The 14734-nt window shown below is 53.6% G+C and overlaps 1 protein-coding gene across 1 annotated transcript in view; it reads left to right on the forward strand.

Moving 5' to 3' along the window:
- Positions 1-594: 594 nt before the first annotated feature.
- TMEM63C (transmembrane protein 63C) overlaps positions 595-14734 on the forward strand; it is a 39761-nt gene continuing 25621 nt past the window's right edge. Inside the window, exons 1-6 of the mRNA XM_036277246.1 lie at positions 595-613; positions 1205-1275; positions 4680-4842; positions 5372-5451; positions 5903-5984; positions 12873-12910. Coding sequence (XP_036133139.1) covers positions 1256-1275; positions 4680-4842; positions 5372-5451; positions 5903-5984; positions 12873-12910 — 383 coding nt within the window. The 5' untranslated portion in view covers positions 595-613; positions 1205-1255. The remainder of the gene's footprint in view (positions 614-1204; positions 1276-4679; positions 4843-5371; positions 5452-5902; positions 5985-12872; positions 12911-14734) is intronic.

A 14734-nucleotide genomic window follows, 5' to 3' on the forward strand; every position in this document is an offset into this window, starting at 1 on the left:
TCGTGTTAAAGGCGGGGCGTCAGCAACTGGTGCTGGGATAACTGTGTAGCCACGTGGCAAAAGATGAACTTGGATGACGTAAAAATTAACCCAACATGGGTCGTAGACTTCCATGTAAGAGCTAAAATGATAAGATTTGAAGGAGAAAATCTTTAAGACCTCGAGTCAGGCAAATATTTTTTAGATATGATACCAAAAGTATGGTCCGGAGAATACAATTTGATCAATTGGACTTTATCAAAATTCAAAACTTTGGTGCTTCAGAAGCTACCGTGATGAAATGAAAAGACAGGCAGCAGACTGGGAAAAGCTATTGTAAAACACACGTGATAAAGCACAAGCTCCCGGAGCGCAGAGACACCCGAGGGGTGTCACTGCCAGAGAAGACGGCGCGGGTAACTGTCTCCTGGTCTCTCCACTGTATTTGTTCTGCAGCAGGCACGTAGCTGGGTGCAGCCCCTGGCCTGCGTTGGACCCTCACTGGAGAACTGACTCAGGTAGGAAGTCTCCCAGAGGCCTTCAGACCATCGGATTCACCTCCCTCCCCAGTTCTCCACCTGCTTCCTCGGCACGAGCTCCCCCCAGTGGCCACCAGCAGAATTGTATCATCGTTGTAAGTGACCGACATCCTGAGAAGGTTAGATGCTTGCTCCATCCACCAAGAGACCCCCGAAATGCCATTACAGCTACTCTGACCCTCGGGCTGTTAAAACGTACCATGCTCCATGTACACTCCTATAAGTTCACACTTTACTAAACATGTAGTGTAAATGAGTTAACCAGTGACCTGGTTGTAATAAAACGGGGCAGCCTAGGCAGGAGGAGAAGGGAACAGAAAGTAGGGAAACGTAAGAGGCAAGAGGCTCCCTGCTCCTGTTAGACGCTGATCTGGACGGGAGGAGGGTGAGTTTTGTGCTCTTTCCTTTTCCTCATGGCACCCCTTTCCCCCTATTTTCCCGAGTTAGCACAATAAGCCCCAGACCCCCAGGCCCCTCCCACTGCCGCATGCCAGGCCCCTGACCTTTATTCCCTCCCCAGCCCCTCCTCCTAGCTCTCCCCAGCTCCGGGAACCATTCCCCCCTGCCCCCTGGAACTCGGTGTCCACGTTTCCTTCTACAAACATCTGTGGGATACTCCCTGCGTTCCAGTCATTATTCTCCGTGACTGACAGATCTTAACCCCTATTCCTCTTAACAACCCCCAGTTAGAAGCGGGCACTGACTGCTAGCACCATCCCCGGTTCACAGAGGAGTGGATGACGTGGAGACCTCAGTGGTGAGTAGGTGTTGGAACTGGGGTTCAGTGCCATTGAACCATGAAGCCCAGGAACACCCCCCGCTCCTCCTCGGTGTCCCACCCTCTCACTGAGAACTGAAACCCAAGACTTCCCAGGACCCCACTTCCCTTACCACCATCTCATGGGGCGGTTTGTTTCTCTCTCAAGCTACTGGCCTGGGGATGGAAGAGAGATCTTTCTTGCTTCTCTTTGCAGCTTCCAGACTTTCTTCTTTCCTCCCCACTAAAGCCACCGTGTCAGCCTAGACATCTTATTTCCCCTCTTTGTCACAGGCATCGACTCCTCCCCCCAAGTCACTCCCCACTTCCCTGAAGAGTTCAGTTCCTGCCTCACGGTCAGGCCAGTACTATTCCTGTCTCCGTTCTCACTGATTCCGATGTCCACACATCCACAGAGATGACCCTTCCAACGCTCTAGCCTTGACACACCACTCACTCCATGGCCATGCCCTAGACCTTATCACTGCCAACAACCACAATCCCTTCTTAGTATCAATGTCACCCAGCTCGTTTTCCATCAGCCACTTCCTGTCTGTCCGTCCACACCCTCCAGTACTCGGCAATCTTCTACCCATGGAACTCCAGCACCTTTCACGATTCCTCGCCCGTCTCACGTTCCCTTTCTCTCCTTACCTGGCTCACAGTCCTCGGACAATTGTGAAAACGACTCCCTTGCGTACACCTCCAGTCCTCTGGTCTCCTTCTCATACTTGCTTGGGGAAACCTCTAACCTGTTTAAATCTAGCTGTCTGCCTCCTCCGCACCTGCCCCCGCACAGGTGACCACAGCCGGGGGAATGCACAGCGCGTCTGGCTGCTCCATGCACCCCCACTGGGCTCTTCCTGCTGCCTGGCAGTCCTGCATCCTCCTAATCCATTCACCAGATCACTGCCCTATACTCCCATTCCTGTCTGTCCTCAGACATTCCTCATCTGCCCACCAACAGCACTGCACACCTGAGACCTTCCTCCTTTTACTGAGCAAATCTAGCAGTAAGGAGAGCACGCCCAGACTGCACCTACATACCTGCCTCCCCTCCTGCTGCCTGGATCAGCTCTCCGGGGGGGCCGAGGCCACCTTCTTGCTGCGCACTGGTCCCAACCCCTCCCCATCCTCGCATTGCTCGGCGACTCTGTCTCTCCTACATCACCAGGTTTTTATTTTGTGCTGGATCGTTTCCATCGGCGTTCTCTATACTGCTCTTTCTCCCGTTCTAACCGCTTCCACCTCTTGTGACCTTTGAATGCATTGTTCATGTCCACTGGCTCCAGTCTTCTCCTGTCCTTCACTCCCATTCCAGCCTGGCCACCAAGCAGCCTCCACGTTGTTTCAACCGCGGCTAACTCTCCGTTGTCAGCTTACTCGACCACATCAACACAAACAGTCCCTCCCTTTACCTAGAAGCTTTCTCTTCATTTGGTGTCCAAGATACCACCCTCTCCTGCTGTTCCTCCTTCCTCCCTGGCTGCTGTTTTCTTCTGGGTCCTCCTCGTCTACATGGGAGCATCCCAAGGCTCAGATCTTGAACCTCACTCTCGTTGGGTGACCTAGTCCCATTCCTCTAAGAGTCTTCTTGTGCTGGTGACTCCCACGTTTGTGTCTCCAGTCTCTCCTATGAACTGCAGGCTCATATATCCAACTGTCTGCTCCGTCTCTCCACTTAGCTGTCCAAGCTCAACTCCTGGTTCCGCTGCCAGCCCTCACGCCCAACCTGCACGTCCTGCCTTTCCCACCCAATAACAGCAGCTACATGTTCCCAGTTTCATCCTGGACTCCTCTCGCACACTCCCCATCCAGCTGATTAGTGCACCTTGTGGGCTTCATCTTCAAAATAGTCCCAGTACGTGACCGCTTCTCACCCCCTCGGCGGCTTTCATCCTGATCATCCATTGTCTCCTGCCTGGATTACGGCGATTTCCTCCTAACTGACCTCTCTGCTTCCACATTTATTCCCAAGACAAGGAGCAAAGTGAACCCTTTAATATATAACTCATTTCATGTCACCCCCTGGCTCACCCCCCCCCCACCTGCGTCCTTCACTCTCCCCTGTTCAGCCACCTGGTCTGTTCGCTCTCCCTCAGCACCGCAGGCAACACTGCACCCCCAGGCAAAGGCCTGAAGTGCCCTCTCCCCCCTAGCTGCACGGGTGGCCCGCTCCCTTCGTCTTTGCTCAAATGTCATCCTCCTCGTGCAGCCTTCCCGTCCTGCTCTTTCCAATTCTGATCTCTCTCACCCCGCACGGCGTCTTCCCACCGAAGTCCCAGGAGGGAGGGATTCTGTGTCCTGGTCACTGATGCATCACCAGCATTAGTCTAGCCTGAGGCAGCTCTTCACTGAATATTTGTTGAATGAATGAATGAGTGAATGAATGAATGAGCCTACTTTTTAAAAAATGAGAATAGAGTTTCTAGGGTGAGATGAGGGCTGGAGCTAAAACAAACGATCTTTTAAAATCAGGACAACTTTGCAGAGAAGCCCAAGCAGCTACCAGTGGCCTCCCGTTTTTACCCACACTTTCCACTCTTATCCACGCCTGAAGAACATGGGTCCAGGGGCGGTGAACCCTGCCATGGAGTCTTCTCCAAATGCTCCGGCTCACTGCATTGGCTCAGGTCCCCGGGCAGGTGCTGGTCTCCCCCCTGGTTCAAGTTCAACATTAGACAGTGATGTTTAATGAGTCACTGCTATGTGCCAGTTACTCTCTATCCTACCCTAATTTAATCTTAGGAGCATTTGCCTCTCCTGGGAACTGGATCTGAGACTCGTCGGGTGTTAGAGGTGGACACCCGTGAGCCTGTCCGCCTGTCCCGTGAATGCAGTGTTCTGAGACCTGACTCACCTTTGTGAAGTTTGTTCATTTATATCAGGGGTGGGGAACCTTTTTATCTGCCAAGGATCATGTGGATATGTATAACATCATTCAAGGGCCATACGAAATTATCAATTTGAAAATTAGTCTGCTGTATTTGGTCAGGCTAATTTGGTGACGTGTGTGAGGTTAGCTGGTATTGATTTCACAGGCCTGATACAGCCCGCAGGTCGGACGTTCCCCACCCCTGATTTATATACAAGAAGAGCTTCACAAAGGTAGACCTAAGACCATTTAGATATGTGTTTTACAGTTCTTTTCGTAAAGGGATCAAGTGGTGCAAAATGCCAGCGCTCCCCAGAGAGCTGGGCTGTTCTGCCATCACGGCCCTGGGTTCGAAGAGGCAGCTCTTACAGGATGGGCTGTGTGCCATCTCGGGGCACCCTCCAGGCTGGCACTGCACCGGGCCTGCTGTGCACTCGGCGCACCGAGCCCCAGATCCCCGGCAGCTCCTGTGTTTTGCGAAGTGTGAGCGGTTTCTGGAATCAGACCTGGATACCCCTCTGTTCACCAGGGAGCCTCCCAGGATGGTGGTCACGCCGGGTGCCCTGAATGTGGTGGAAAAGTCGCGGAACATGACAGAATCCGAGTGCTTTCAGTCTCGGAGTACTGTCCTGCGGGGGCAGCCCTTCGGGGGCATCCCCACTGTGCTGGTCATCAACGTCATCTTGTGGGTGGTGAGTCCTGGGATGGCGGTGGGCAAACCACAAGGCCTCAGCTGGGGTGGACAGTCGGACTTTCACAAGTGACGCAACAGGGGCCCCAGCTGTTCAATGGACACCACCCCAGTGGTAGGGACTCCCGGAATGATCCCACCCCGGGTGGCCCCGGTGGGTGAGCCTGGGGGAGTGGGGGCTGGTAGAGAGGGATATTTTCCATGTGTCATTGTCCAAAGACCCCCTGGCCGGTGCCCTGGGGCCTCCCCTCACCTTCCCCTTGCTGATTTCTTCAAGGGGTGTCTTTCCCGATAGTTCTAAACATGGCACCAGTGCCTTCATTCAACAAACTCTGAATGTCCACTTTGTGCCAAGAATCTGCTGGGCACTGGGGCTCCAGAGTTGAAAAGGCCCCTACCCTAACAGCTGGCTGCCTAGTGGGGGAGGCCTGGGGACCTCAAGGCCAGGGTCTCTCCCAGGGAAACGTGGGGGCTGGCCCAAGGGAAGGCACCACAAGCTCTCTGGCCCCATCTCCTTTCCTGGCCCGTAGCTCATCGTTTTGATTTACTCCTTCCTCCGGAAAGCCGCGTGGGATTATGGGCGCCTGGGTCTGCTGATAAACAATGACAGGTGAGGAGGGGCGGGCATCATGCCGAGAGCTGCTTGCTCCCTTGGAGAATGTGCTGCAACGGGGCACAGCTCTGATGGGGGCCCAGGCTGCAGCGGCGCCACGTCAGCAGGTGGCATCTCATCGCCCATCCCTTCCCCTGCTCTGGCCCTCCCTACAAGAAGGTGACTTGGAGGGCACCCATCTCTGGGCACGGGGCCACTCATTTCTCAGACCTCAGACCTTCTGGATCCCATGACTCCCAAGATGTGTTGAGCACCTCGTAACAGGGGTGATTAACATTTGTACCCAAAGTGGTGTGCTCAGCAAAGGAGCTGAGGTGTGTCTGCTGCTGAGCAGGAGGCCCTGCAGCCCTAGGCCCAGGGGGCAGGAGAGAAGCAAGGCAGGCACCCGAGGCCTCTTCTCTCCTTTTCTGCCCCCACCCCTGCCCCCGCCGCTTTTCCTGCCCGGCAGCCTGACTTCGCTGATCTACGGGGAGCACAGTGAGAAGACGTCTCCCTCGGACATTTCCCTGGAGATGGAACACAAGGACAAGGTGGGTGCTAGGAGGCCTGGGCCAGGCGGGTGGGGCTCCTGGCTCTGGGCTGCAGCCCTGCTCTGTGCAGAAAGGAACATGCCCATAACTAGGGGCTTTGCAGTCAGCCAGACCCAACCACTTCAGCCGTGTGCCTGTGGACCCATTCCTCAGCTCTGCAAGCCTCGTTTTCCCAACCAGAAAAGTAGAGACGGTGACCTTCCCTACATCCCAGGGTGCCAAGGAAGTATTAGCTAGTTCTAATATTTTATTTATTTATTTGTGTTTTTTTTAATTTTCAAGGTAGTTTTAATTAATTAATTAATTTTTTTTATCCTCACCTGAGGACATTTTTCCATTTTTTTGTTCAGATAGAGTGGGAGGGAGAGAGAGGGAGAGAAACATTGACGTGAGAGGGACACATCGAGTGGTTGCCACCCACACGACCCAACTAGGGCCTGGGACAAACTGCAACCGAGGTACATGCCCTTAGCAGGAACCGAACCCGGGTCTCTCTGGACCGCAGGCCGACGCTCTAACCACTGAGCAAACCAGCCAGGGCTAATTCTAATATTTTAAAGGGACTTTAAAAACTAATTTATCTACTCTTCCCAAACTCCAACCCTCTCACAGCCCCAACCCTGCCCTGAGCTCCCGCTCTGAGCTAGGACTCACCTTCTTCGCATGGAAGATTCCAGATGTCAGGCAGAGCCTCCCAATCACCCCTAGCAACAGAGCTGGTCTTCTGCCTGCTCTTTCCTGTGGAACGCCAGTGCTCCGCTGGTTTGTTCGTTCAGCCAGCTGCCATGTGCCAGCCTCTGGCCTTGGGGCTACGCACTAGGCAGCAAGTAGAATGGACCCAGCCCTGCCTCATGCCACCTTCTTCCTGGGTGAGCGACACAGACAGGTGATACAGGACAGTGGTAAGAATGTGAAGGAAAAGGGGCAACGACAACCCTCACCAGCAATGGAACGGAGCTGAAGTACTACAGACGGGGCCAGGGACGGTCTGGGGCGTAGGAGGACATCTGAGCAAGCAGGACTGAAATGCAGAGAGGGAGGGAGCCGTGAACACTTCCTTGCCCATCACACCCCCACAGCTGCGGGTCCCTCTGCCCTGTCACCACAGCTGTGCTCGCTGTCTCTATTTCCTCACCTCCCATTCACTCCTCAACTCCTTCCAATGTGCATTCCACCCCACCATTCCATTTAAGGTTAATTTCTCCAGACAACTCCCAAGGTCATCAGTGGTCCCATGCCATGAAACCCACGGGACGTTCCTCAGATTTCACCTCAACTCAGCATCCCATCTCATCTTCCCCTCCTATCCCATCCCATCTCATCTTCCCATCTTATCCCATCCCATCCAATCCCATCTCATCTTCCCATCCCATCCCATCCCATCCCATCTCATCTTCCCATCTTATCCCATCCCATCCCATTTCATCTTCCCATCTTATCCCATCCCATCCAATCCCATCTCATCTTCCCATCCCATCCCATCCCATCTCATCTCATCTTCCCATCTTATCCCATCCCATCCAATCCCATCTCATCTTCCCATCCCATCCCATCCCATCTCATCTCATCTTCCCATCTTATCCCATCCCATCCCATCTCATCTCATCTTCCCATCTTATCCCATCCCATCCAATCCCATCTCATCTTCCCATCCCATCCCATCCAATCCCATCTCATCTTCCCATCCCATCCCATCCCATCCCATCTCATCTTTCCATCTTATCCCATCCCATCCCATCTCATCTCACCCTCCCATCTTATCCCATCCCATCCAATCCCATCTCATCTTCCCATCCCATCCCATCCCATCTCATCTCATCTTCCCATCTTATCCAATCCCATCTCATCTTCCCATCCCATCCCATCCCATCTCATCTCATCTTCCCATCTTATCCCATCCCATCCAATCCCATCTCATCTTCCCATCCCATCCCATCCCATCTCATCTCATCTTCCCATCTTATCCCATCCCATCCAATCCCATCTCATCTTCCCATCCCATCCCATCCCATCCCATCCCATCTCATCTTCCCATCTTATCCCATCCCATCCCATCCCATCTCATCTTCCCCTCCTGTCCCATCCCATCTCATCTTCCCATCTTATCCCATCCCATCTCATCTTCCCATCTTATCCCATCCCATCCCATCCCATCTCATCTTCCCATCTTATCCCATCCCATCCCATCCCATCTCATCTTCCCATCTTATCCCATCCCATCCCATCCCATCCCATCCCATCCCATCCCATCTCATCTTCCCATCTTATCCCATCCATCCCATCCCATCCCATCCCATCTCATCTTCCCATCTTATCCCATCCCATCTCATCTTCCCATCTTATCCATCCATCCCATCCCATCCCATCCCATCTCATCTTCCCATCTTATCCCATCCCATCCCATCCCATCTCATCTTCCCCTCCTATCCCATCCCATCTCATCTTCCCATCTTATCCCATCCCATCTCATCTTCCCATCTTATCCATCCATCCCATCCCATCCCATCCCATCCCATCCCATCCCATCCCATCCCATCTCATCTTCCCATCTTATCCCATCCCATCCCCATCCCATCCCATCTCATCTTCCCATCTTATCCCATCCATCCATCCCATCCCATCCCATCCCATCTTCCTATCTTATCCCATCCCATCCCATCCCATCTCATCTTCCCATCTTATCCCATCCATCCCATCCCATCCCATCCCATCCCATCCCATCCCATCTCATCTTCCCATCTCTTCCCATCCATCCCATCCCATCCCATCCCATCCCATCTCATCTTCCCATCTTATCTCATCCATCCCATCCCATCTCATCTTCCCATCTTATCCCATCCATCCCATCCCATCCCATCCCATCCCATCCCATCTCATCTTCCCATCTCTTCCCATCCATCCCATCCCATCCCATCCCATCCCATCTCATCTTCCCATCTTATCTCATCCATCCCATCCCATCTCATCTTCCCATCTTATCCCATCCATCCCATCCCATCCCATCCCATCTCATCTTCCCATCTTATCCCATCCATCCCATCCCATCCCATCCCATCTTCCCATCTTATCCCATCCCATCTCATCTTCCCATCTTATCCCATCCCCATCCCATCCCATCTCATCTTCCCATCATATCCAGTCCATCCCATCCCATCCCATCCCATCCCATCCCATCTCATCTTCCCATCTTATCTCATCCCATCCCATCTCATCTTCCCATCTTATCCCATCCCCATCCCATCCCATCTCATCTTCCCATCATATCCAGTCCATCCCATCCCATCCCATCCCATCCCATCCCATCCCATCTCATCTTCCCATCTTATCCCATCCCCATCCCATCCCATCTCATCTTTCCATCCCATCCCATCCCATGCCCACCCCATGCCCATCTCATCTCACCTCACCTCACCTCACCTCACCTCATCTCATCTCTCAGAAACAGCTGACCCCGTAGACGATCTTTCCTTCCTGCACAGGCACTTTCCATTGCTTCTGTTGACATCATGCTCTCTGGGTTTTCCTTCTGCTTCTCTGTCTGTTCCCCCCTACACCTGGATTTCTCCACAGCTGACCCCAGACCCTCTCCTTGATTTCCACACCCCTCTCCCTGGCAACGTCATCTACACTCATGACTTCAATTGCCACCTCTGCACTGATCCCTCCTACACTTCTATCTCCAGCTAAACCTTCCTCTGGGTTCCTACCCCATTTATCCAATGGCCTTCAAAGTATCTCCATATGGGTATTGTAAAAGTGTCCAAAACATGCCATGATCTCCCTCCCTAGATCCCTGGTCTCAGACTATTCCCACCTTCTATCAGGTGCACCTCCCTGCTCTGGCACAGCCCCCTGATCATGACTAGTTCATGACCACATTGTGTTGCTTTGACTTTCTCAGTTTCATTTCTCTCCACCTCTCCCACCGTCCCCCATCCAGGCCTCTATCATCTTTTGCTTGGATGACTATAGCGGACTTTGACTGATCTCTAGGTTCATGCTTGCCCCGTTCCCCATCCAGAGAGGTCCATGTGAACGGGGACACTCATCCCCTGCATAAACCTTGAGTGGCTTCCTAATGCTCTTGGTATGAATTGCATATGCCTTCACCTCATGGTTTGGCCTCTTGCCCACCTGTCAATCTGTCTTTCTCCTTCCAAATTCTTCACCCCTGGCCCATGGCCATCTTTTAGATCCTCTAGAGTGCTGCCTCCTTCCCCTGCTCTTCCTTCTCCACCTTCCCCCTGGCCTCTCTCTGAGCCTACACAGATCCCAGCCGAAGCACCACTTCTCTACCCCGTCTCTGTTACATACTCACGGGAAAGCGTCCTCTTTCTTCAGCATTCCTAACAGTCTTCGGCAGTACACCTGCCCGTCAGTCCAGTGTGCCCGCTTCTGCGGTGATGTCAGGGCTGACCTGGTCCTCTTACTGCTGCCCCAGTGCCCAGTCCCGCCTCTCGTGTAGTCAGGATCAGACACAGATCTGTGGACCCAGCGAGTGAGTGGAACCATATTCCTTGCATTGTCACCCTCCTAGAGACCAGGGCCCTTTACTTGCCAAGCTCTCTCGATCGGAGCGGGAACCTCAGACAAGTTTTTCCTCCACAGAACCAGGACAGCCCCACCTACCTTGCCCCGTGATGCTCAGGTTTATTTTTAGAAACATCACTTTGGTTGGTTTTTAAATTTTTTACAATGACAAAAATTATTTTATTTTTAAAGTACTAAGAAGAGAAATCGTTACGGCAGCTAAGGGGCAGTCAAACCGAAGAGCGTAGAAATTCAGTGAGGAGGGGGAGTGCTCCAGCGAGCATGGTGGGTCTGAGCCCGGCCGGCTGTGCGAGAAGCACACGGGTCTCACCAGAGTGCCCGAGCCAGTCGGGGCAGCAGTCATTGCCCTGTGTGGGGAGTGGGGAGGATGGGGCCACCAACATAGGTGCAGTGAACTGGGCACTGTCACTCGGTCTTGTCAGCTCAGCTGGCCCCTGAGAGCGTGTGTCCATTTCCTGCAGGAGTGGGGAGAAGAGGGGAGTAACTCCTCAGGCCCACTGTTCAGCTGCTGTTTTCTGAGTGGGTCATGCCTTGCAGAGCTCTGATGTATGTGCAGGTGTGTGTGTGAGAGACAGAGACACAGAGAGAGACAGAGACAGACAGAGAGGTCAACACATGCTCACTTATACATCTGGGTCGACATGATTTTCATGGGTACACGGGCCACACTTCTACATATCAGCTCTGCCCTTTCATGACAGTCCGGTCTTGTGTGAAATCCAGGACATATATGTACTGTGTGTGGTATTCATGTGCACCTGTCTTCGAAGGGGTGGGAGTAGTTCTGGGGAAGGGGTGTCCTTCACGGTGCATAACCACCAGGGACCGTTAAAACCTACTTGCTCCTTTAGTACATCGCCGTCCTGTTCACGCAGAGATGGGCTGTGGAGAGAGTCTCCATGCAGGGAGGGGGGGTGGCAGGACTCAGCCCAGCTCTTGTATACTGTTCACCCCATCCCTGGGGACCCTTCCAGTCGCTGCTGCCAGCATCATGCCGTTCTCACCATTGCTCTGACTCATTCCTTGGCATCTGACCTTATTTTAGTTCCCCAGGATATGGCTGGGGAAACGGGCCCCTCTGAAGTGGACGCTCCCCAGGTGGACATTCCCACTGTCAATCAACCTAACGCAGGGAGGGGGATTTAGAAGGTGGGCCTTATGCTGATGGTAGCAAAGAACTTCCTTCTTTTCTTGTTTGCCTGCCCCTCGTTGCTTCCTTTGGGACATACCCGTTCCCCAGTCCCTGTGGGTTCAGGGGACCGTCAGCCAGTAGGCCTGCCTGGTTCACTAACATGCTCATGACCCAAATGGGGCCAGTCAAGAGCTCGGCCTTTACCAAGGTTTGGTTAAACCCTCTGGGATCCTGGAAGGAAGCATGCACCAGTGTAACCTAACCAGCTGCCAGATCGGGCAGCTTTTATAACCATGGGTCCCAGCCCACCCTCATGCACCCTCTTCCCAAGCTGACTTTCTCTTGAGTCCCCCTCCCTCACAAGGCCAAGGTCCCCTTTTCCCACCACCCAGAAACTTCCGACAGCAAGAGCCCAAGAGAAAGGCAAAACCAACAGAACCCTCAGCTGCAAGAGAAGAAACCCAGCTCACACTAGTATTACAACAAAGGGTAATGTGTGCTTGAGTGTGGGCAAGTCCAGGAGCAGCAGCTGCTTCAGGTACAGCTAGATCCAGGAGTCTAGTGTTGCCACCGGGATCTCCTCTCTGGTCCTGTCTTCTGAACTGGCTTATTTTCTCAAACAAGATCCTACTTGTGGTGTCAAAGGTGGCACCAAGCCACTCCAGGCTTCTTGGTATTTACCAAGGTGCAGGAACTCGGGGGGAGAGAGACCCTGTCTCCCAATACCCATACCAATCCCCTTAGGAGAATTCTGATGGGCCCTGCTTGGGTCATGCTCCCGTTGGTCACCTGACCATTGGTGGCAGCTACCTACTTGAAGGACAACCCATGGGACTGCTACATGCATGGGGGAGGGGCATTCCCAGAAGGAAGCGATGAGGGACAGATGGAAAACAACTCATGTCCACCCTGGAAAGAGTCCCTTCTGTCCCTCTAGCCCAAGCCCTTGTTTCCTATCACAGGATGCCAGATGGCAGGAATGTCAACGCACTGAGGGGAGACATCTCCCTCAGCAGTCACCGCCGGTGCCTAGCCGAATCAGCCTCTTTCCAGGACTCGGGCGCTTTCTTGACGGCTCTTGTCGGGGAAGGAGAGCCCGCATGGAGCCTCCCTGCCTGGGACGAGGCCAGCTGCCTGGGTTCCCAGAGCGGGTGGGGCTGGCCCAGGCCTGGATGTTCTCACGCTTCCTCTCCTCTCTCCCCCAGGGCTGCTATTCCTGGTTCTTCAACACCATCACCATGAAGTAAGTGCCGGAGCCTTCTGAGCTGGCCACAGCGGGGTTGCCTTGTCCGGGGAGGGGGTGGGCAGAGTCGCCTGTTCTGTGACCGGGCCTGGCCTGAGTTCTGTGTGCACACTCCCCACCCCCGCCGACCACCTCAGCTGCTGGGGCAGATGCTCTCCAGGTTCCAGGTGGCGACATGGGAATGGGACACAGCTCACCGTCCATTTTCTGTCTGCCCTCAAGAAAGAACCACTTTCATATGCTTATAAAAATGCTTTTATGAGCTCCAGGCCAGGAAAAAGAAACCCTTCCTGCATGCTGTTTGCTTTATTTCTGTGACCATCATTCATCATATTTGTCAAAACGGGGACAGAAAGAAAAAAACAACCGCTGGGCAGAAGGGCAGGCTTTCGCTCCACCTCGGCGCCCAATGACAGGGACAGCCCCTCGCCCACCCGACCTTCGGATCTCATTAGTGCCGGACCCCGTTTGGCCAGGAGACAGACCCCAGTGACCTGTTTTGTCTTGCTTCCCCATACCAGCCAAACACTTCAGTCAAGCAGACACTTACCAGAGCTCTGTGGTCTACTACGTGTGCGTGTACATGTGCACACACATACATGTACACGTGTACACAGCTCTGCCTCCACCTCGGAGCCCTGTACATCCGAATTTCCCTAAATATCCCCATCCATTCTTCGCTGCCCATCCTTCAAATCCCTTCTCCAGGGCCCTTCTCTGCCTGCTGATGCCTGCTTTTGGGGGCAGCCTCACTGCCCCCCAAGACCTCCCGCACCAGGGGCCTGCAAAGACTTCTAGGTCGTGTTTTTCATGGGCCTCCACACCCACCATTCACGGGCTTCGCTGGGGCCATCGCACATCGTCCCAAGCCCCCAACCACATGAGCCACACCAGGGCACCCACCTCTCTTTCCCTAGAGCTGCTAAAGGGCCTGGGACCTGTGGGAGCCCAGGGCCGCCTGACTGGGCCTTGGGAATCCAAGCCAGGCCTGGGCCCAGTGGCCTCTGGTGTCTGAGCCCCAGTCCCACCGATGGGAGCTCCCCAGGGCCTCAGCCTCCAGTCTTCCTTCGAGATTCAGTCCCCAGAAAGTAATATGGCTAATTTGCTTGTGGTTCAGGAAGCTTAGCCACATGTGGCGGGAGCAGAAGGGAGACTTTTATTTCTTGGCACTTTCTCTGGTTTTGCTTTGTTAATTTTTAAAACATGCGTAAGCTCACATAAACACTTTTCATTAAGAGTAACAGAAAAGTCCCCCTCCGGCCTCGCACGCCCCTTTTCACAAACAGAGGCACTCCCTGTCAACAGTTTCAAGGGCGTTTTCTTTTCGACAAGCATTTACTATTTTTGCATTTTAAAAATGACCAATGACGCCTATGAACATCTGCGCTTGTTTACCCTGGGAGGCTGTATGGGCTGACTCCAGGTTCCTGGGTTTAGCAGCTTCACGAACGATGGGCAGGGGTGTGCTGGCAAATGAGGAAGCCCTGTGCATGGGGGAGAGGGAGGAAAGACTGGATGAATGGGCCTGCCGTTCTGACCACATCCTCAGGTCCGGGAGAAAAGGGACCCGGCAGGAGAGTTTGAGGCTGACTTCCTAGGTTTTCTCTGCTGTCTGCTGACATGTCAACAGATATACACAGGGCAGCGAAGGAAGCGGCTGCGCTGGGAGGGAGGAGCATACGTAAGGCTTCCTGTGGTGGGTGTGTCTGTGGTGTGCGTGTGTGTGTGTGTGTGTGTGTGTGTGTGCACGTGTGCAAGAAGGGATGCAGGTCTCTGCGCCGGTGCAGAGCTGTGTGCACAGCTGTTCATGCATGCACCTGGACC

Source organism: Molossus molossus, unplaced genomic scaffold, assembly GCF_014108415.1.
Source record: "Molossus molossus isolate mMolMol1 unplaced genomic scaffold, mMolMol1.p scaffold_m16_p_1, whole genome shotgun sequence".
Classification (NCBI taxonomy): domain Eukaryota; kingdom Metazoa; phylum Chordata; class Mammalia; order Chiroptera; family Molossidae; genus Molossus; species Molossus molossus.